The following is a 24,337-nucleotide window of genomic DNA, read 5'->3' on the forward strand; positions in this document are numbered from 1 at the left end:
AATACTTATGTAAATGAGTAAAGTCTGTATGTGAAAGAACAATATTTTTTTTTGTATGATACGCGCAGTTAGTCTTGCTGAAGACGGGTCGGAGCAAGTGACGGGTAATGCCACTCACAAAACGGATAGGGGGGACAAGGTGGGGGCACCCCCATGTGCTTCCCTCTCTCCTTTATTTGGGTCATTTGTGAGAGAAAATGGTATCCGTCACTCTGATACGTGCCGTCTTCAATGAGATTTTGTGTACGCGTGATCTGAAGTACTAATGAAGTAAACCAAGAATGAGTACGGTTTCCGAGCAGCAAAAGAAAGAGTGAAGCATACACAAAGCCCCCTCCCAAGTCCCAACGACTAGTGCCCACTTCAACCACCTCCATCAACCTTTATCCCTTTCTTTAGATCCCATTTTTAACTCTCCAAACCTCGAACACATTTCATTTCCCAATTAATAATTCATCTTCATCTATTCACTTGTAACTCTAACTCCATTCATTCCTAATTCTTCCTTTTTCTGCTCAAATGCATTAAATTTCATCTCCTCTTTTTTTTTGCAGCAGATTATTATTATTTTTATTATTATTATTAGCTATTCCACGCCTTCTTTTTCGACATGGCTGTTCCGGTTGAAGAAGCCATTGCTGCACTATCTACATTCTCACTCGAGGTCTTCGATTCATTTTTCACTTCATTTCTCCGCCTTTTTTTTTGTTTAGTTTAGGGTTTAATTATTGTTTTGTTTAGCATGATTGTTGAAATATGTAAGATATGATCACTAAGGATTAGTACTTGATTTCCTCAATTTAAGATTTAATTGTCGTTTTTGTTTCGCGTAATTGAGCACATATGTAAGATATGATCACCAAGGATTACTACTCCGTTGAGTAATTACATTTCTGTAGAATCCGGACTCTCTACATTTGCAGTCGACCTCCTTAATTTTATTTCCACTTAATTTCACCGCTGTTTTTCTTGTCGAGTTCACGGTTTAATTATCGTTTTTGTTTAGCATCATAGCTGAATTATATATTGGAGCATTGATGTGCTACATTGTTACTTTTTACGGAATACTAATCTGCGTAATCTATACTATTTTCGTAGTATAAAAATTTGTGCATTATTTAAATTCTTACTTCAGATTCTTAATTAACTTTTCACTCACTTTCTTTGCTGTTCTGTTAAGTTTAGGTTTAATTATTGTTCTCGTATGGCATTATTGCTGAAATTTATAAGTTATGATCACCAAGGAATATTTCATATAGTACTCCATAGTATTGATGTGTTACATCATCATTTTGTACTAACTACTGTAAATTTGTATACTGTACTATATGTGTTGTAAAAACATTTCTGCGCTATCTACATTCTCGCTTTAGGTTCTCAATTAACTTTTTAATTGATTTTTTCACTCTTTTGTTAAGTCTAGGGTTTTATTATCGTTTTTGTTTAGCATAATTGCTGAAACATGTAAGATACAAAGGAATATTATCTATAGTAGCACTGATTTTTTTACATCGTAAATTTATAATTATCAGCTTTTTTTTATGTTATACTGAATGCTGTGTTTGTGTTTGTGTTTGTCTCCTGTTGTTTGTTGGAGTGATATCATATTGGTGTTGGTATATGTTTCTGCATCCACTAGCTTGTTTCTACTTTCTAGAATCAATTGATATATGCTACCACTTACCATTGATCTCGTTCTTTGCTTTTGATGTGAGAGCAAATTGTGGAACGTCTTTAGACTCAGATTTTTATTTTACTTTACTTTTATGAATATTGTTTATTGGTTTTAGGATGACCAACCTGAGGTGCAAGGGGCAGCAGTTTGGGTCTGCGCTGATAGAGGCGCTACTATTAGTCCAATCGGTAAGCATTATGCTATCTAGATACATTTTCATTGATAATTTGTTTTTTTTTGCTCAAGTTTTACTTGTTGCGTAAGGGGCAAGGGCGAATAAGATATGATAAGGTAGGTTACTATGTGTTACATGACTTGTATGCTTTGGTGACAACCGTGGCTCAAAAGAAAACGTGCGAAACACAAGGGTAGCAACTATCATGATGTGAACCATAGTTAATACCTGAACATAGAATTCAAGGATGTGTTTATGGTAGTCTAATTTCTCTAGATGTATGTTTCCTCCTTCAATCCAGCTAGGTACTTTGTACATAGAAGTGTATGCCGTAGTTGTCTCTTTCTCTTCAAAGCTATGCGGCTCTGTATCAATGTTCTTTGATGTGTGTGAATTAATATCTGTTTGGATCCTGACTTTCCTTTAAAAAACTCTCATATGCTTCATCCAAATCGAACTGTGACTTCTCTATTTTTTGTAGATAAGATTACGCATGATAGTTTGAGAGTGTAATTATCAACCTCTCATTTTGTATATGGGCGTCACATTTAGGGTGTCTTTTTGTATATGGTCGTCACACCACTTGTTTTTATGTAGAGGGCGTCACCTCTATGATATCTTTTGTTCATGGGTGTCATCCCTTGGTTACCCCTTGGTGTCCCTTAATTAATATTACATCTTAAAAAAAAGCACACAAATAAGATACTCTCTGTTGTACTTGCTCACAAAGCATCTAAGTGACCTTTTATATTTTCGCCTAAAAGAAAGGAAGAAAAAAAGCACTTTGCTGTTATACGTTATTGCTTCTCAAGCTTCACTTTGCTCATCTGCAGAGTATAGTGATGTTTCTGCGTATCGCCTTTCTTTATCAGAAGACACCAAAGCTCTTAATCAACTGGTATGCATCTTTGTGCTCCATTTTTTTAATCCTATGTTAATCAGTGGTTAAAATATTACACATAATGCTCATATCAGGTTTTAAATGATCATATTTGTTGTTGTAATAACTTTGGTCTTACCTGTCCATTATTTTCGAGTCTAACCTATGGTTTTTAATTCCTTTTATCTTTAAATTGAAGAATGATTTACTTACTTTATTTTTATTGTGGTTTTTTCTTAAAACAAATTCATATATAAGCAGAGGCGGTTCTAGGATTTGATGGATGGGGGTGCGTAAAATTTTTTAACTATGAAAATATGGAGTTATATGAGAAAAAAAATTGCTTAATTGGACAAAATGTATGGTAATATAACATTAAATAAAAATTGTTCAATGCAAGGATAGAACCCATGACCACTAACTAAGAAATAGTCTTAATAACCACTAGACCAACTTAATTAATGTGCTCCTTTACTAAAAAATATTGTAACTATTTTTCGGGAAAGGGGGTGCAGATGAACCCCCTGCACCCCCGCCAGAAACGCCACTGTATATAAGAGACAAGGCTACAGAACTATGTGCATGTGTTTGCTCTGCAATTTTTGTGTTTCTACGGGGTTGTTATTAAAGTATTCACGCTTCACTTGCAGAACATGCTAATTCAAGAAGGGAAAGAAAAGGCATCTCTGCTTTATACATATCGTAGTTGCATAAAGGCACTTCCTCAGGTTAATTTCAGCTTTGCCTTTTACAATTCTAGAGAGCAGATAATTTTATGGTCCAATAATATGTTAATTTGAAACAAGATTTCTAGTTAGTCAGTAGTTCTTTTATTATAAGTTGGCACTAGTGGCATTATCCATCCCAAATTCTCAATAGACTACATTATCTCATGCATGCTCATATTCGGATTCTAAGTTGAGAGCAATTGCAGCTCCCTGATTCTATGAAGCATAGCCAAGCTGAGCTATACCTAGAGACTTATCAAGTTCTAGATCTGGAGATGAGTCGTCTTCGTGATATCCAGCAATGGCAAGCATCAGCAGCATCTAAAGTATGAGTCCCCCAGTCCTTTGGTTTATCTCCCTGGCATACTAGATCCTTTTACTTTTAACTAATGCATGTAAGTGACAGTTGTCATTTAAATGCAGCTAGCTGCTGACATGCAACGGTTTTCAAGGCCTGAGCGTAGAATTAATGGCCCCACTGTAACTCATTTATGGTGAGCAAAAACAACTTCCTTCAGAACAAACAAAATTTGTAGTGATAATTTGGTGTACTGGGGTCATTAGTCAACATCATGTTCCTCAACTCTATTGCTTTCATGATATATAGAAATAATGACAGTGCTTCATTCTTATCGATTGATAAATGCATGGTACAAAATTAATATTAGTTAACATGGACTTTTTTTTATTATATGTTTTATAACCCCTGCCAAGGTGTTGACCTTTTTTTCCATTACCAAAAGATGACACAATCCGATGGTAATGTGTATCATGTACTCTACCAGCCTAACAAGTTTTTCTTTGTGAGGGGTATGGGTTTAAAGATTATTTTTACAAGGTAATAAACACTACCGGCCTAACAATTTTTTTTGGTGACATTTGTGGTCAGAATTCTGTATCTATTGCTCTTTATAAATACGTCGTAGTTGTTGTCCTGAAGCTGTGCTGTATGCTACAGGTCCATGTTAAAGCTGCTGGATGTTTTAGTGCAACTTGACCATCTTAAAAATGCCAAAGCTAGCATACCTAACGATTTCTCGTGGTATAAGAGGTATGCTTGTTTATTATGCTATATATAGTGTTCTTCTGGTTGTCTTTGTCAGCCTGATATTTTCTGCACATCTTGTGGATCGCTCTTTTACTTGCATCTTTTGTAACCTATATGTAAGAAAGTGAGTCCTTTTAACTGCAGGACGTTCACCCAAGTAAGCGTCCAATGGCAAGACACTGATTCAATGAGAGAGGAGTTAGATGATCTACAGGTGTTGGGAAGATTTTCTCACTCTCCATTTTATAATGACGCTGCTCATATTAGTAGTACACCTTTGATTGATTGTCATTGGTGTGAATTCCTGAATATATAACTTGGTTCAATCTTCTTTTTGTCTGCTAGTAGATTTTCTTAAGCACAAGGTGGGCTATTCTATTGAACTCACATGTGGAGATGTTCCGAGTGAATAAGTATCCTTGCTTCATAGGATTTAGGAGCTGCATGTCAGATACTTGTAATTATCAGGATGCAGTTATCTTTCATTTCTTGACATCCCTTAACTCTGGATAGTGTTGAAGACATCCTTCAAGCTCTGATTGTCTTCGCTGTTGAGTCATTGGAGTTAGACTTTGCACTTCTCTTTCCAGAGCGGCATCTTCTTTTGCGTGTCCTACCTGTTCTTATTGTTTTAGCAACTACATCTGAGAAAGATACTGAAGCACTCTATAAAAGGGTTACGATCAACCGGCTCATCAATATTTTCAAGGCAAATATTTAGAATTGTCTCTTACATCTTTCAGGCATATATATTGATTCCTAATATTCTGAAGATTAGATTTCATCTATTGGTGTGCAACAGTGGTTTTTTGACTTGCTTCGCCAATAAATATGCAGAGTGACCCCCTTATACCAGCATTCCCAGATCTCCATCTTTCTCCAGTTGCTATCATGAAAGAGTTATCAGTATACTTTCCGAAGTTTGCTAGTCAAACACGTCTTCTTGCTCTTCCTTCACCACATGAGCTTCAGCCTCGCGAGATCCAAGAATATCCTTCAGTTTTTTTTGTTCTGTAGTATATCTGACATATATAATTGAACTGTTTCCACAGCATTGTGATAGCGTCTCAGAGCATGAAATTACCAGAATCTACTGCATAACTATGAAGTCATACCATTATATTTTGAAATTCACCATTACTTTGACTTGGGCGTGAATTGCAGAATTATAAGGGTAACTTGTCATCATTAGTTGATGAATTATGAAGTTTGAACTGCGCTGACATGGTTATTTTTTTCATTTATCTTATGAAAGGTCTGTTAGCGGAATAAGTTTGAAGTGTGTTTGATAGATTATTTTAATTTTGTTGAATTTTATCACATTTCTGTCAGTCATATGACTCATATCCCTTCACCCCTGTGACTATCCGTTGTTACAAGCTTGTGCTATGTAATTATGTATAACTTAGGGATTTAGATCTCTCATTTTGTAAATCTGAATTTGGTCACCCATGACAGTTGGTATATAGTAAATTAAGGAAAGAAACCATGAATGTAATAACAGCATTTAAAAAAATGTATCAATTGGAATTCCAAATATATTGTAGTTGAGAGTTTGCTTCTTAAATTTCTATAATTTCTGTATATCAGTTACGTGGTATATAGAAAAACAGGTTTAGTTAGTACTAATATTCCAAACATTTGATTAATTGCTGATCACTTTCTTTCTGGCATAACCTTCTCAGTTTGAGGCGAATGTATCTGCCAACCTATATACATTTCTCTTGTTTCATGGCAAATTACATGTATCATAGGATGGTAATTTTTGCCGTGTATTGGTTACATTATTTCCATGTGCATGTCTATTGACAAGCATATATGCAGAAAGCTGACAAGCATATATGCAGAAAGCATAAGACTTGTAATTCTCCCTGACCTATGTTACCTATCAGCGTCAGTATCTGATAGTCAATCATATAGGAGCTATTCGGGCTGAGCATGATGATTTTGCAATTCGTTTTGCTTTATGTATCAATCAGGTATTACTTCTCAAATGTGTCCGTATCTAGGTCACAAAAATGGAAGTTTATGTTTTTTTTTATCTTTCGCATAAGGATTTTGATGTTTTATGTCTTATGTGTTTCTGGAGTTGGATTTATTGAAGTCCACTGAGAGTGCTGATGTTGAGTGGTGCAAAGATGTCAAAGGCAACATGTATGATATGGTTGTTGAAGGATTTCAACTCTTGAGCAGATGGGGTGGCCGGATATGGGAGCAGTGTGCTTGGAAATTTTCTCGTCCATGCAAGGATCAAGCTTCTGAAGAATCAAATAATGCTTCAACTTTGTATTCTGACTACGAAAAGGCACAAACTAAGTCACCTCTCCTTTTTTATTGTTGCTCAGATACCCTTGATGTTCTTTTAACTAATGAGAGATAATATTAATTAAAGAATACCAAGGGGGTGACCCCCATGTATAAAAAGCTGTTTTAAAAATTATATGGGACACTTCTCTTTAAATAATAATTTTAAAAGAGACAAAAAGAGAGATTATTTACATCAGCTTATTTTTTGGTAGAAAGCTAGTGTGCCTGTGGAAAAATAGGATGAAGTTAGTCAATAGTCTTTATCCTGGAAGGCTCAGTGGCTAGATGGTGAGAGAGTGGAAAATAGGGAATATATCTGATAATATTCTGTACAGCTACTAAGGTCCATCCTTACATATGGGATGCAAATATGCAGAAGGGATTCATTCTGATGTTATGCCTTCTCTCTGTTGCAGGTTGTAAGGTATAATTACAATACAGAGGAGAGGAGAGCGCTGGTTGAGCTAATTGGCTATGTAAAAAGCATTGGGTCAATGATGCAAAAATATGATACCTTGGTAGCTGATGCCTTATGGGAAACAATTCATGCTGAAGTTCAAGATTTTGTGCAGAATACATTGGCTACTATGTTGCGTACTTCTTTCAGAAGGAAAAAGGATCTCTCTAGGTGGGCATACAAGAAATGTCTTCCAAAAGAAACTGTTATATTTATTATGGGTCAAACAATTGAGGCAAAAGAAATGGTCCCCACTTTATAGGCTGTAGCTAATTTCTTGTGTTAGCTTCTAAGTTCACAGTGCTGATGTGTATGATGCACATTACGTATTGTGTCATTTGCGTGATTATATACCTTGATAAGCATATTGCTTTTTATGTAATTTGGTTACATTGCATAATGTGTCATTTATGCTGTCTCTTGGTTTGCTGTTCTTTACGATTTCTAATATTTAGAGCTTAATATCTCAGGATTCTGTCTGATATGCGGACTCTGTCAGCAGACTGGATGGCAAACACAAGCAAGCAAGAAGGCGACTTGCAAACTTCACACCAAGAATTTGAAGATAGCAGAGGGAGCCACCTGTATCCTAGACCAGTTGCACCAACACCAGCACAGGTATGTTGTTTATTTCTTTTATTTTTAATCAGCTAACCATGAACTGTTCCTAAGATGGCTAAAAATTACTACCTCCATCCCTGACTAATTGTCAACAAATTTATGTGGCGATGCAACATGCAACGTAAAATTTGTCATATTTGATTTATTAAAATGACTATATCATACTCATTTTTTAGAAGTTGCGGCTATTGTAAATTGTGACAAAATACAGGTCAGACTTGCATATTGTTTGACCACCAAAGTGAAATGGTAACCACAAATAGGATGGAGGGAGTATGCAATAGCTGTCTATGTAATAGGTTTAGAGTGTTATGACCATAGATTTCATGTCACTTGTTCATGTTCTCTTGTTGTATGATTCAGTTGCATTGCAGCTCAGAACTGCCCTGCAGATGCTATTGTATACTTAATGCATATTTCTTTCCAACATTCAGGTCCATTGTTTGCAGTTCTTGATATATGAGGTTGTTTCTGGGGGGAATTTAAGAAGGCCAAGAGGGCTTTTTAATAATAACGGGTCAGAGATTCCTGCTGAAGATTTAAAACAACTGGAGACTTTTTTCTACAAGCTTGGATTTTTTCTTCATATCCTAGACTACAAAGGTTTTCTTTTTTTTGCTGCCCGGAAGTTTACCATCCATCAGTTGGTCACTTCTTTCTTTCTGAAATTTTGAGCCAGTTGGCCTCTAGAGCAATTGAAAAATAATAATTCTGAGGGTTGTCTATTATATCTGCAGTGACAATTGCATCTCTTACTGATCTTGGCTTCCTTTGGTTCAGAGAGTTCTATCTAGAAACCTCCCGAGTCATCCAGGTAAAAAAGAAGCTAGATTTCTGTACAGTTGAAAATAAGTCCCCATTGAAATTCTTGTTTTTAGATGATTGTAGTACATATTCCACAGTTATTTATGGAAGATAATGCTGTACACTCTTCCCCTAACCCCTTCATATGCCTTAAATTTCTCGTGCAGTCTATCCTTATCCCCTGCCTGCATACAACAATTTTAGTGTCTCAAGGGCTCCTGCAAATTGTGGGATAAAGGGGGTGTTGGATGTACGCAACCTTACCCTTGTGCTAGGAACACAAAGAAGCTGAATGATCCAAGATAAAAATTGTGTCGAGAACTGCATCGAATCAAATGATTCATTACTTCACAATAAAAAGAACCACAACCTGTTTAATGAGCCGTTTTGCTTTATTCCATCATATCCTCTACCAGTATCTACTGCCAAAAAATGTGATAACTTTTTGTGTTCTTGAGTAAGATGCATTTAAGTTTTGTCTTTATTGCAGTTTCCAATTGAGTGCTCTTTACCGTGGATGCTGATTGATTATGTGCTAGAGTCTCAAAATGTGGGCCTGCTTGAAAGTGTTCTTATGCCATTTGACATCTACAACGATGCTGCTCAACAAGCACTAACTGTGCTCAAGCAGCGCTTCCTGTATGATGAAATTGAAGCTGAGGTACTTACAAGAGTGACGTTTTGACTCTATTTTCCTTTCCTCCCTGATTTAGTTGGATACGATATCCACTCATAGATGTGGTGATATCTTGCTCGTGATTGTCCTCTGTAAAAATGATGGCCAGTGGTCATCAAAACCGATATGTCTACTTGTGATAAATCCATTTTTGTCTACTACTAGAATTACCTATATAACTGTATTTCGAAATTCTCGAAGTATTAGAAAGTTAACTATGAGAGTGAGCTTGCCCTTGCTCTCCAATTGCAAGCTAGCTTGTAATTAAGAGGAATAAGTGAGTCTTTGAGAAAATCATACTTCTTACTGTTGAGTATGTACCTAGATATACTGTGGTGCTACATTGCTACCATAAGGGGGATGTTAGATGGGCTGTAGATAAAGATTCTTATTTTGCACTTTTTTTTTTCCCTCTCTCACTTCTTCTACCACTTAACTCTAACAAAATTAGTCCTGACATTGCAAACCTTTACATGATCAACTTGTACCACTGGCATAGGTGAGGTGCATAATAAATCAAACTTGTTTTTGTGCTGCTTAATTTATGAGACTGACAACTTGTCAGAGTTAGCTTTAGTGCAGTCATTGCTGACCCAGTAACCCTTATAAGACGTAGTATGTACCATGATATTTCTTTCCTATTTTTCTTTGTTGCTTAGTACTCTATGCTTTTAAAATACCTGATTGCTATAACACTCGAGATCTGTTATATTGTTAACCATATTTTCCTTTTGCTTTGTACTTTATCCCTTGATTATTCTCATCTGAGACTTCATTTGCTTTCTATAGGTGGACCATTGTTTTGATATTTTTGTATCAAAATTGTGTGAATCAATTTTCACGTATTACAAGAGTTGGTCATCTAGGTATATACCTATTTCTATATCCTGTACCTTCTTTTGCCGTTTTGACACTTTTTTTTGGTTACAACCCGACCTCACTGAAACTTCGATCTTCTATCATTGCAATTGTTAGAGACTTGCTTGATCCATCGTTCCTCTTTGCTGTGGACAACGGAGAAAAATATGCAGTCCAACCTATGCGATTCAATGCTCTATTTCAAATGACTAGAGTTAAGGTGAGTGTGTCTCTTCAAGATTATGAGGTTGTGACTTGTGACCATATGTAATTTACTGCACTGCTAAACTTTGAACAAATTCTGAACTGAGTGGAAGCTTCAACAATAGTTGGCAGAGTTCTGCCATTATCAAAGGAGATTTTATAACAGAACATCATCACCTTATGTTATTTTTAAGTGCGTAGAATAAGTACTCCCTCCATCCATGTATAATGTCTCCATTTAACCAGCGGTCATATTTAAGATTTAGTGATGAAACTACATTTTTAACCCTTTACTTGCAGACTTTACAAGTACCCCATTACTGTTGCTAATTCTTTTGTAGTTACTAGATATAGAAAAAGTGCAATTATTTTGTGATGGACTTAAAAGAAAATGTGGTCGGTATAGTGGAGTGGATGTTATATAACGGTACTCCCTTTTATTTTGAATGATGTTCCACATTTCCTTAAATGGAAAATTCACGAAGATGTTCCACTTATTTGATGAAAAATTACGTTTCTAAGTCAGCTTAACATCTTATAATAAAATACATTATACACTAACCCTAGCCTAGTTTGATAACTAAATACCAAATTAATAATAACCCTCATCCATCGTCATCTCAACCATCCACCTTACTTACCTTCTCTCTGCCCTAATCTTACCCATCCCATCACCACTGTTAAACCCAGATCCCTCGACCCCCCCTCTCTCTAAAACAATCAATAAATCCCAAAACTGTCAACCACAAAAGCTGAAATTTATGACCATGGTGAGGTGTGGTCATGGCGGGCAAGATTTTCTTGACAGCAGGTGGTCGTATGGGATGTCGCCAGCGTAAGGTAGTTGGCGCGTGGTACAAGGGGAGGAGAGATGAGTCATGGCGTGGGCTAAGGAAGGGGGGGGGGGGTATGGGTAAGCTGGTCGGAGCTTTCGAGTCGCCAGCGTTTGGCACTTGTGGTGGAGGGGATTATTGTGGTAGCTGAGGAACGGGGTAGGAGGGAGGAGAGATAAGAGGACTTGGGTTTAATAGCTAATTTTATGCAAGTTGATTTAGTTCATTAACGAGGTGTGGAGGAGGACTCTGTTTATGGGTTTCCTAAAATCTGTACAAAACCCAATGTGGAAAATCATTCAGAATGAAGGGAGTATAATTCCCTAAATAACTGGTGCTTCTGAACAGTATAGTACTATGCTCTGAAAGGGGACTGGCCCATTTACTTTCATTTGACGACTATCTTTTTCTTCCGTTGACACTTCTCAGAAATTACACATTGAACACATTTCTTATCCTTGTCTTCTTCTCACTGGTCCTGCAACATATTTTGATTGTTATAGTTACTGGGAAGGAGTATCAACTTGAGATGTCTAATTTCCCAACATATGAACAAGATATTCAGAGAGAACCTGGAGTTCTTGTTTGATCGTTTTGAGTCTCAGGATATATGTGCTATCGTGGTAAGTAACTAGCTTGGGATTGCTTACATTATTGCGTCGTGACTTGAAATAGAGTCTTATTTATTTAACGTCATTGTTTCTTGATACTAATTTTTATCAGGAACTGGAAAATCTCATAAATATTCTGAAGCATGCCCATAAGCTGCTGTCCGAGGATCTGGCGATAGATTCATTTAATCTTATGTTCAGTGAGATGCAAGAGAACATATCTATTGTTTCCTATTCGAGTCGACTTGCTTACCAGGTTATTTTTCAGCTATTTTCCATTTCCGTATATTTTGATTTCAAACATGAACTTTAACTTGGAGTCACTCCAAACCCTAAGTTACTTGGTTCATTATTGTTGATAATCCAGTAATTAAGACTATCCTACTTGGACTTATTGGTGATTCCGATTTAAGCTGTCATTTCAGAACATCCTTGAACACTTCACATTTTTTTAGGAAACAAATACTTTATTTGATGTCATATCAGTAGTCACTGAATTGCAGGCTTTAATAAATTTAAGACTGCTTATGGTTACCATACTTGTAGACATTAGCTAAAGACTGGGCAAACATATCCCTGATTCTCTGCCTCAGTATCTTGGCAAACATTAATATGACCCCACTGTGAAGATCCACTATGCATGCAAAGGTTGTATTTTTTGTACCTTCGAATTCATGTTGCTAAAATTTTACTGCACAAGAAGTGATGCCACATAAACACCCTCGAGTGCATGCACAAAACAATTGTCATCAAGATGCGATTTTGGCTTGGATCATTAATTTGGGTTTATTGGTCATTATGCTGCAGGTTGAGTTTGTTGTTGTCCAATCACTTATAGGATTATTGGTGTTTAACGCCCCCCCCCAATGCGTAATTTTGATAGAAATCATAGTATGCTACACCATTACTCTTTAACAGTGTACATTTCTTTTCTTCTGCAATTTTGCAGATTTGGACAGAGATGCAAAATGATTTCCTGCTCAATTTCATATTATGCAATACTACTCAACGCTTCGTCCGATCACCAAAGTTGACCAGTGTTCCAGTTCAGAAACCATCAATGCCATATGCGAAGCCCAATTTCTATTGTGGTAACCAAGTAAGAATACATTTCTTCTAGGCTAGAGTCATGAATATGATGTCTGTTTTTGTCTTTTGAGCTGCCAATCTGCCATAAACTTTAGTTCAGAGAAACATCTTTGCCAAGGGCCAAGGATGTCCTTTTCTTCTTATGTAGATGGTTGATTCCTCATTATTCTCTATTTCGCTGCTGTTTAGCATAAGTCAAGATGCCCCTCATACTATTCAGTTTTCATTATGTAATCTGATTCATATTTCTATTCTTTTTCACTTTCGACCCTGTTTATCTTACAACGTATTGAATTTTCCAGGATTTAAATTCAGCACATCAAAGCTTTACAAGATTGCACAATGGATTCTTTGGAATGCCTCACATGTTTTCAATTGTCAGACTCTTGGGGCCACGATCTTTGCCATGGCTGATCCGTGCTCTGCTTGACCAAATATCAAACAAGGTGTATTTTCTTAAATTTTTTGTCAAGTTCCGAGTATTTCCATATAGACAAATATTATATTTTGGTTAGATATCTATTTATAGCTTATGGCAGTTTCTTCATTTAGTTTGTTGTTTTCTGGCTTCCTGGCAATGATTGCTATTGGTTCACTTGCGTAATTGCTGTCAGTGTCATGTTTAGTTATGAATGAGAAAGACAATACTATCACTTGTAAAATGTTACTTCCTGTGTCGGTCTAATTCATTATTTTTGTTTTTTTTTCTTGTGAGGGAATTTAAATCAAACAGATTGACACGGATGAGATATAGGGAGTACAATTATGTTAAAAGTGAGAAATACTTACAACACACACAAGTGGGCAGAATTGTGATTTACTCCTATATTATCCTATTTATTTTTTGGATGACATAGTGATTTCCAACTTCGACTATGACATCGTGGGCTTACAAGATTTTGAAACTGGGTCTGACCGCTTCTGTTGCTCGTGTTATACCTTCCGTCAATATTATTTTACTGAACCATTTGCTATGTCAATTCTTTACACATTGTACATACTAGTTGTGAGTATGCACAACGATAATGTCGCATCTGTATGCCTTAAGCAGAGTCCAGATCGCTACTGGCTACAAATGCAAAAGTTTGTCTACTGATTAAATCCTGTAACCCCCACCAAATCATGTCCAATTTTATTTTTTTGTACTCTTTGGCACAGATAAGTTCTCTTGAACCCATGATTTCGGGTTTGCAAGAAATGCTGCCCAAATCTATAGGGTTGCTTCCCTTTGATGGTGGAGTAGCAGGTATGAGCTATCGCTATACTGTCATTTTTTGTTCTTCCGTGTGTCTTCTTGCCTTTCAGAAAGGTAATTTGAATTTCTGATATTTAGGCTGTTTGAGACACATCAAAGAGCAATTAAACTGGAATTCAAAGACAGAACTCAAGCAGGATGTTCTTCTGGCGATAAAGGAAATAGGAAGCATACTGTATTGGATGGGTCTTCTAGATGTTGTTTTGGTGAGTTCTGCAATTTTGTTTTCCATGAAGCAACAAAATCTTGTGTAAAGTGGGAACAGAGCAATCAACTAAAAGCGTGATCAAATAGGAAATGGTTTCTTCTCACAACAATTAAAACCAAACTAAAAAAGGAAACTACAACAACCACAAGGATGTAAAGGATATAGTTCTTTATCAATCGTTAGTTTAATTTTGAGAAAAATATGATGCTAATCAATTTAGTTAAATAGTTCATCCAATGGCTATTTCGGTCAAAACATCGTTTATAGTTTCAAGTATCCTGCAGAGAGAAGTGGATACAATCCGCTTTATTCAACTAGCTCCCTGGCTCGGCTTCATACCTGGAGCAGATGGACAAATTCTGCAATCACAGGGAGATGGTGAAAGCCCTATTGTGAATCTTCTGAAGTCAACTACTGCAGCTATTGTGTCAAACCCTAACCTCTCAAATCCAGGCTCCTTTCACGCCATGTCAAAACAGGCAGAAGCAGCAGGTATACGAAGTTCCCGGTTTCAGCCCTCTACAGTTCTGCTCAGTTTTTTGTTCCATTCAAACTTTTGAGTTTTGAACCATAAACCAATGGATTAGCACGCAAATATTTCTCAGTTACTGTCAGGATTGTGCAATTCTCTATTATATTGTGTACTTGCAAAATAACAGTGTACTTATGGTTGAACTTTACAGAAAATCCTTCTGTTAATTAGCGTAAGAGGGCAGTAGGGCATACAGATTTGATGACATGCATAACTAAAATAGAGGGGTTAGAAGAGTTATATTTCATAACTACATTTTTAGTCTTTCAGTGAAAAAGAGGATTCCTAGGTAGGTTTGTCATGAAATTTGTATGCAGCATAACTTAAATAATGACGAAATAGCGAATGTCCGATCACCAAAGAATATTTGGCACCCTCTATTTGGTAACTTGTGTGCACTGTGAAGTCTGCAATTTCGAATTACGGAGCTGATGAGGTGCGTAATTAAGTTTGTTAGCTTACCCGCTTAAACTATTGCAGTGAAAAAGATCAACAACCTTGGAGTTCTTAAACACGTAGCAAATCAAAATTTGTAGAATTCTGACGAATAGATGTTCGGAATTTACTTGGTTCTCCGTACCAGCGAAGTGATTGTTTCTTATTGGTCATGTTTTCATTTTGTCCTCTATTGGTTTATCGTTTTGGACAGTACCCTGAAATAGTGAAATGTGGCTTACTTCATGCGTGACATTCAATTTATCTTGTTGCAGATCTCTTGTATAAAGCTAACATGAACGCTGGTAGTGTTCTGGAATATGCTCTTGCTTTTACAAGCGCTGCTCTGGATAAGTACTGTAACAAGTGGAGTGCTACTCCAAAAACAGGATTTATAGACATAACAACTTCAAAAGATTTCTATAGAATATTCAGTGGCCTCCAAATAGTAAGAAATATCCAACTCTAACTTGCTTCTTGTATAACTATTGCTTGCCTGGAACATTTTAGCCTCTAGCTTACATCATGGATCAATGGATGTCTATACTCCCTCATTTCACTTCTTCACTTTCAATGACTATATACATAATACATGGTATTGCCTCATGATAGTATGATACTGCACTATCAACTTATTGCCTTCTGTTTTTTTTTCCAGAAAGTATATACCCCGAACTATATATGTCGTATGGCCTCATGATACTGCACTATTGGACCTTATTTTCTTTCATTTTCCAGAAAGTATGGTCTTATGTGCTTATAAAAGTAGGTGTTGTGCAATGGTTGAAGTACCTATCCTACCCCTCATGTTTAGGGCTATAAATGAGCCGAGCCCTCTCCAGTCCCTACAAGCCCTCAAATTCTGTTTCTGTCAAAAACAACTGGGTCCATTCTTTTCACTTTGGCTTGGCCATGTATAAGCTCGGTGCTGCCAATAAGTGTGATTTTCTGAGAGAAATAGGTTGGAACAGAGTAAACTTGCAGAAAACATATACTTTCTCTGAATGATTTCTTTTACCTGCAGGAACATTTAGAGGAATCTGTACTAGGAGTCCCTAATATTCATGCAATGTTGGGAGATTCAGTAGCGTGGGGTGGCTGTACATTAATATACTTGTTAGGCCAGCAGCTACATTTTGAACTTTTTGACTTTTCATATCAAGTCCTTAACGCCGCAGAAGTAGAGGTTACTGAACTTGTGCAAACGCAAAGAAATCTCCAGGGCGTGCAGGTAATAATCCTTCAATTTTCATCTAGTGCTTTTCTTAGGCTTTATTTGGATCTATGTTACTCCGAGTCATCTGAGAAGTAGTCTCATGTCCGACACATGTCATGATGTCTGACACGCATATTTGAAAATTTGATAACACAGGGATACACTCAGCCAAGCGTGAGTGCGTGACCAACTTTTTTAACCCGGACATCATAAAAACTGAAATATATGCCTAGAAAAAAAAAATAATTAAATATTTTTGAAGAATCATTTCAATGTTATATGCTGTGAGATTAAGAATTTGAAAAGTTGTGCCCATTTAATTCAGAAACTGAAAAACAATCAAAAATAAAGGGGCATCTTGTAGGAGTTGAAGTAGTAGTAACTAAATGTCCATTGGGCACCGGCTAAATGTCCAAGAAGCCCTTTTAAATGAAACCCTTCCTTTGAGAAGAGCAGCACATCATGTTAGATCTTACTTCCATCTTGGAGTAGTTTTCTTCTCGGGTCAGACACATGTCACGCGTCATGTCTTGTTGACAATGTGACACGTGGCTACCAAAATCCCTTGTTTGCTTACTAAGTACGGTTGGAGAAAAATGGAGGGATCCATTTCCCCTCTCGATTTCCCATTCCCTTCCTCCCGTCCTTCTCCCCTCCCGTTTCCTTCTCGTTTTTGTGTCCAAATAAAGTGGTATTGTGTGTTTTTTTTGGTACATAAGTGGTACTGTGTGTGAGATAAGGTGCAATCACATTTCATAATTACAATGTAATACTTCTTCCATTTTTCACGTTCTTCATACTTTCTTTTTGAAGAAATTTGATTGTGTTTTCCCCGTTTGCAATATTTCCCAAAGGCTTAGTTTAAAAAAGCGTGCCTTAGTGCGACGTAGCGCGCCTTGGATAGGGCACTTGCCAAAACACCTCGGTGCATTTTAGGCGAGCATATCTTTTCGACAACGCTCACCATTTATTTTCCTAATTATTCCTAACTTTACTTCTTGACATGTTAGCTAACTTGAAAACTCCGAAAATGGGTATTGTTGCCCAAATTTTTTTTTGGAAATACAAATTTGCTATAAAACATAGGGCGCTTCACGTCCAAAAGGTGCCCGCCTCCGCCTTGTGGTTTGCGTCTCGGTGCACCTTGCACATTTTCAAACTAAGCCCAAAGGCAAATTTTTAGGGATTACTAAACTTGTGAACTATCCTAATGAACAACTTTATTTACATATATTGCCACTAGTAAACCAACTTGTACTTTTGTAATGTTTAACCTATTCACTCAGCCACCTTCCTCCCCCTCCACCTTCCAAATCCTCCTTGTGATATAGCTCCGATCTCCTCTCTAGACTCCATCCTCCCCATTGTCAGCACAATCTCACACTATTTTCTACGTCCTCTTCCATCAACACTGCTTCCTCTTCTCTCACCTCACTCGTCGACGATTTTCGCTCTTCTCTCTCCTCCTTTGAGTACCTGTTTACTTTTCCCTCCACAAACTTCTCAATTTCATCCCATTCTTCAAGACGGCGCTATTTCCTCTCCATACTCAACCTAATGCCTATATCCTGGTTCCCCGGTCTTAGAACAGCTAGTGGTTGTATGGTGGTTGACACTCAAGTGGCAGTGTTGGGGGGAGGTTTGGTAGTGGCGAAAGTGTTTGACTCTCTTTCATGTGATAATCCTCTATTATTATATAATATTATATAATTTATATAATATATAAATTATATAATAAGAATCCTCAAATTTTACCCTCCAAAATGCATTCACCTAAATAAGGAAACAAATGAGACTTTCTTTCATTAAACTATTATCATTTCATTAAAATATAATCTTATAATAAAATTATAATCTTTTCATTAAACTCAAAATTATGATTTTTTAATTAAAATAATAAAATTGGTACAAAGCTATAAAATATAAATTGTCATATCTTTCATTAATGCAATTATTACTTTAAAGAATGACATGACACATACTTTACTTGTGTAAAACCAAAATATAAACTGATATTATTAGTTTCATGACCAAAGAAAAGTCGTTAAAATATTTGGAGGAAATTTATAAAATGAAATCATTAGTTTTGGGTTTCATTAAAATACACATTTCATAATTTTACTCTTTTTAATTAGTATTTCATTTCAATTTTTTTTTGTTTTATATCAAAATACAATGGGGTGAAATACTAAAAATTAATGAGGTGTCGATTTTATATCTATCATTAATACCCTAAAAAATAAACTCTATGTATACCGCATGCATTGCGTGAGATCATTACTAGTTATCTTAAGCAGATACAATTCTAGCATCATTCAAGGGTGTTGGTAGGGAAAAATATGTTGTACGACTATTGAGTGTGCGCAATTATTGGAATTCATAATTACTAGTTTGAATGCCCGTGCGTTGCAACGGGGGTAATTAACTTATTTATAATGCAAAAAAAAAAAATATTATAAGGGTTTAATGTTTATATTCTATGTCTAATGATTTGTTTACATTTTATTAAAATATCTCTTTCAAAAAAAAATAAAAGATTAATATATACGTGGGTTAACTCTTATTTATAATCATATAATCACCCCACCTTATACTAATCTTTCGATGTAGGACAATTCTACTATTTATAAGTAATATATTCACCAAACTTGGATTTTTTTCTGATGTGGGACAATTCTACTATTAATACGTAATATATATTCATCAAACCTGCATTGTTTTTCAATGTGAGACAAATAACATACTCAGAATTACACTATCTTTTTTGCACTTAGTTTGACATCCAACCAGATCTCGAATACCGAATATAGACAATTTCTACTCATTATATTTAATAGTTATATTTAAATTTAATAATATGATAAAGTACTCTCCATTAATATTTGTACGTTGTTTTTCTTCAAAAAAATGTAACATAATTTAGATACGGAAATTTCCCGTGGCACCCCTTAATTTTGTCAGATTTTCTATGTTACCCCTACTTTTAAGAATCTGCCTATGATACCCTTGAGGTTCCATTTTTTTGCCCATGGTACCCCTAATGTAAAGGTCATTAAATGGATGTTATAAAATAACAATTAAAAAATAATACCCCCTTTATTATTTTATTGGTACAGATATCTCTCTCTTTTAAATGAAAATTTAATTAACTATATCATTATAATATTGGAAATTTCTCATGGTAACCTCTTTGATAGATTACACATGCTACCATGGACGTTTGTTTTCTATTTTTTTATCATAATTAAAATATGTGCAAATGATAGGAACCTATACTCTAATGATAGAATATTTTTTAACACAATTCTAATTATATTATTTAAACGTAGTATATTTACCACACCTAAATTATTTTTCAATATGGGACATATAAAATCTATAGGTAGAAAATATAATGATATTAACTTTTAAGAGTTCTCCAAGACAATACTTAAGACACTCAAAACATTTTGGGTTGATGCCTAAGTTCCAAGGATGCCTCCTATTTATAATCTTAGAATCACCCACCTTATGCTATATTTCGATGTGGGAAAATTCTATTTTTTATATGTAGTATATTTATATCACCTATATTGTTTTTCAATGTGGGACATATAACATACTATGAAATACACCATATTTAATATGCGCAAATTATATGAAATCTATATATATACTCTAATGATAGCATTTCTTACCATGAATCTAATAATATTATTTTCATAATATTTTTACCGACATTATTTTGCCAAATGAAATGTAAAAGTTTTTATATAAAAATTAAAAACATCACTTAAATATAAAATAAGAAATACAGAGTATATATTATAATAACTAAAAGATTTTCCAAAGATTAACCTAAGTTAGAAATCATTATTGTAGAGACAATGAATACAAACTCTTTTAAGAACTCTCGACAATACTTAAGAGAATCAAAAGATTTTGGGTTATGACTTCTATTTATAATCATAAGATCACCCCCGCCTTATGTAATCTTCCGATGTGGGACAATTCTAATATTTATACATAGTATATTCACCAGACTTACATAACTTTTCAATGTAGGGCAAATAACATACTAAGTACACCATTTTTTTTTTGCACATACTTTGACATCAACCCGATTTAATAATGAGAAAATACAATACAATACAATCCACACTCTAATGATAGCATTTTTTTGTCACAATCTAATTATATAATTTTCATACGATACTTTTTTGTCAAATGAAATATAAAGTTTTTATATCAAAATTATAAACATCACTTTAATATAATATAGAAAATGTATATATATGGGACAATTCTATTATTTATACATAATATATTCATCACACCTACATTATTTTTCAATGTGGGATATATAACATACTAAAAAGTACATATCTTTTATATCAAAAAATTTTGGGTTAATAACTAAGTTTCAAGGATGCCTCCTATTTATATTTATAGAATCACCCTACCGTATACTATTATTTCAATGTGAGATACATAATTTAATTATTTAGACGTAGTATGTTCATCATGCCTACATTATTTTTCAATGTGAAAGATATAACATACCAAGAAATATATGTCTTTTCTTAAAAAAGCTACTATTGTATACATATTATTTTTCTTTGAAGGTAAAACCACTTAGTCTCGATCATTAGATAGGGATCTCTACATCGTACATATAACGACTCATTAACTCTTTATTACTGCATTCAGAAGATAACCATTAGTAAAATCTTTAGTTCGTACTATGTCGAGAGACTACCATTAGTAAAACCTTTATTTTTTGATTTTCTTGTTCATGTTCTTAACTCAATTAGTAAAAGCTTTATTTTTTGATTTTCTTGTTCATGTTCTTAACTCTTTCCCGGGTAGTTCCCTACAACGATTTCCACTTTATTTTTTATATCATATCGTAGATAATGATAGAAAATCTTAGGAGCTCTTTAAAATAATATTTATGAGACTCAAAATTTTTTGGGTGGATACATAAGTTCCAAATATGCCTCCTATTTATAATCATAGGATCACATCACCTTATACTAATCTTTCGATGTGGGACAATTCTAACTATTTATATGTAGTATATTCACCACTCCTACTTATTTTCCAATGTGGGACAAAATATACTAAAAAGTACACAATTTTACGTATTAAAAAGTACATCATCTTTAATATGTGCAAATAATATGAAATCTATATCCTAATGATAGCATTTTTTTCCACAAAGCTAATTATATTATTTTCATAATTTTTTTAACGATATTTTTTTGCCAAATAAAATGTAAAAGTTTGATATAAAATTTGGAAATATCACTTGAATATAATTTAGGAAATATACATATTATAATAATTTAAAAGATTTTCCACTTTATTTTTTACATCAAAAATTATACTTTCCTAAATTGATTTTTGATGATGTGGACGCTCTCAGATCGCTCGAAAAAACTCTCTTTTATATATATATATAGATTCTTCATTCGCGCATTTTGGTCGACATTTTGATTGTTAATATCAAGAGTATAATCATGTGTTTTTTAAGACGCTATAAATATTGCTGTATATCTACATGTATAATGTAATAAGGAATGAAATTTATACCTAATATGTACACCGATATGAGAAATTGAAAAATCCGGTGAGATTTTGGCCGGAAAAATAAAAAAGGCTTGATTTCACTTTATAGCAAAGTTAAGGGGCCATTTACTCCAAATCAAACTTAAGGGGCTTAATCTCACGTAGAAGTAAACTTAAGGGGTTGTTTACCACTTTCGCGGTTTATTAAGAGTTGTTCCCTAAATAAATGGGAAGCGCAGTTGCTCTATTTCCCACCGGATAGTTTACACTTGCAAATTATCTAGTTTTATATTTTGTTTATTAAGAGTTGCGCCCTAAATAAATGGGAAGTGCACTCTATCTGTTCCACCGGATAGTTTACATTTGTTTTGGGAATGATTTTGGAGAGTAAATGCAAGTAGGGTCAAGGTATCAATTGGATTCCTTTTGCACTTGTGATTTTGTGAATATGTGAGGCTACTTGCCCACCGATTTGTATATTTTCCCTTCTTAAATACAACTGTTTCACGAGGTGGAGAAGTAATAATTGAAAATAGTTATGTGAGAAAAAATGTAAGGAAATGGAGTGGGAAAGAAATAAAGAGGATCTCCACCCCTTTTTACATGGTCTGCGACGGGCATGATTATCCTTTTTAGTGAACAAAACTTGCTCGCAATAAAAAGTACACTACCTATTGCCCTATTGGAAATGGAATGGGGTACTATTTACTACGTAGTAGACATCCTTAATGTCAATATTATCGAAGTTCCTCAAGAGCTCCTGTAAATGGTGGGATTAGATATACGCAACCTTACCCTTGAGTCTAATAGTATTCATAAGCTAATGAACATTGCATCGAAATCGTTCACAATGAAAAGCACTAATTGTACAGGAAGCTATTTTGTTTCATTTCTTCAAATTCACAACCAATGAGTAGTGAGCCTTTGACTCCATTGGAATGAAAACAACCTCGACACATCTGAGAAAACTGAAAGTGGAGAAGGGACATTTTATTTAATTATGTATCTGATGAACTGAAGGGATGGGAGCCGTTGTTAGAAGCCATGAAGAAAGCAAGGAGGTTAAACAACCACGTGTTTTCAATGCTTAAGGCACGTTGTCCTCTTGAAGACAAAGTAGCTTGTGCAATAAAGCAAAGTGGAACTCCTCTGCATCGAATTAAGTTTGAAAACACAGTCTCTGCTTATGAAACACTTCCTCAGAAGGGAGCCTAAATCATCCAGTCAATGTTATAACCTTTATTGGTAAGGAAGCTTTACACTTTACCCCCAGAATGCACACATTATTGCCCTTATGCCTGCGAGTCTAGTTATAACTTGAAACGATGGTTAAAATGAGAGGCAATAGAAACTGTAAAGCATTATGTGTGTATATATTACGTTACATTACATTCTGATCGGTGTAGAAATACGATGCTGTTTAAGAATGTATCATTCCTTCAATCTGTTTTTTGGTTCACATTTTCACCATGATTACGAAATGGATTAGCTGTTACTCCTTCCAATTCATCATTAGTCTCACTTGTCTTTTTAGCGACCAAATGAGAGTATGAGACTATTAAATGAATTAGAGGGAGTATATGCTTTCTGAGTTTTCTGTAAGATGAAGATTTACATGTAATCAAATGGTATATTTTTTGATAGTGGTGGTGGATAAGGTTGATATTAAGTCCAGTTTTGGTTGCTTAGCCGTTGATAGTGAGAAAACTATTTGTGCTGTTAATTAGTCTTTGGTTGAATGATAATGGTTTGGTACGCTGGGTACTACTACTAGTGGCCTAGTAGTGGGTACTGCACTCATTCAAAAAGCTCACTAAACAACAATACTCCATTATTCCTCCTTTTTGTCTACCACACACCACCACCAAGGCCGCTTTACGTCTCTGCATACATATTTGCCTTCTCTTACATTTCTAGTCCTTTATTTATAATAACTCATTACTCATTTATTTATTTTGTTATTCAAACCGTAGCATGTGCATATATTCTATACATGTATTTATGATTATCAAATTCTTTGACCATGAGAATGTGCTATTATTTAAGTCAAGTGATTATTTAAAGGTATACCCTGCCATTTAATGTGTTACTTTTGTGTGGGTCGCAATTTTCTATCTCAAAAGACTAAAATTAGTGCGTCCGATTTATATTTAATTCAATTACTTATTTACATGA

At 35.0% G+C, this 24,337-nt stretch overlaps 1 protein-coding gene across 2 annotated transcripts; it reads left to right on the forward strand.

Moving 5' to 3' along the window:
* Positions 1–287: 287 nt before the first annotated feature.
* LOC141642887 (protein PIR) lies at positions 288–23,605 on the forward strand. Of its 2 annotated transcripts, none has more exons than XM_074451868.1 (30): positions 288–664; positions 1,791–1,863; positions 2,684–2,748; positions 3,381–3,458; positions 3,665–3,784; positions 3,882–3,952; positions 4,417–4,509; positions 4,651–4,720; positions 4,855–4,919; positions 5,020–5,215; positions 5,344–5,495; positions 6,392–6,485; positions 6,596–6,811; positions 7,230–7,441; positions 7,741–7,888; positions 8,326–8,494; positions 8,629–8,705; positions 9,186–9,356; positions 10,161–10,237; positions 10,347–10,449; positions 11,770–11,889; positions 11,990–12,133; positions 12,827–12,976; positions 13,269–13,412; positions 14,125–14,212; positions 14,300–14,427; positions 14,714–14,921; positions 15,672–15,844; positions 16,421–16,627; positions 23,183–23,605. In XM_074451868.1, the coding sequence occupies exons 1-30, from the start codon at positions 611–613 to the stop codon at positions 23,375–23,377; spliced, it is 3,861 nt and encodes a 1,286-aa protein (XP_074307969.1). In that variant the 5' UTR covers positions 288–610; the 3' UTR covers positions 23,378–23,605. The 2 variants fall into 2 exon arrangements, with proteins under 2 accessions (XP_074307969.1, XP_074307970.1); XM_074451869.1 differs by having other exon boundaries at positions 299–664; positions 3,865–3,952.
* The last annotated feature ends 732 nt before the right edge of the window (positions 23,606–24,337 follow it).

Source organism: Silene latifolia, chromosome 2 (assembly GCF_048544455.1).
Source record: "Silene latifolia isolate original U9 population chromosome 2, ASM4854445v1, whole genome shotgun sequence".
NCBI classification, from domain to species: Eukaryota; Viridiplantae; Streptophyta; class Magnoliopsida; order Caryophyllales; family Caryophyllaceae; genus Silene; species Silene latifolia.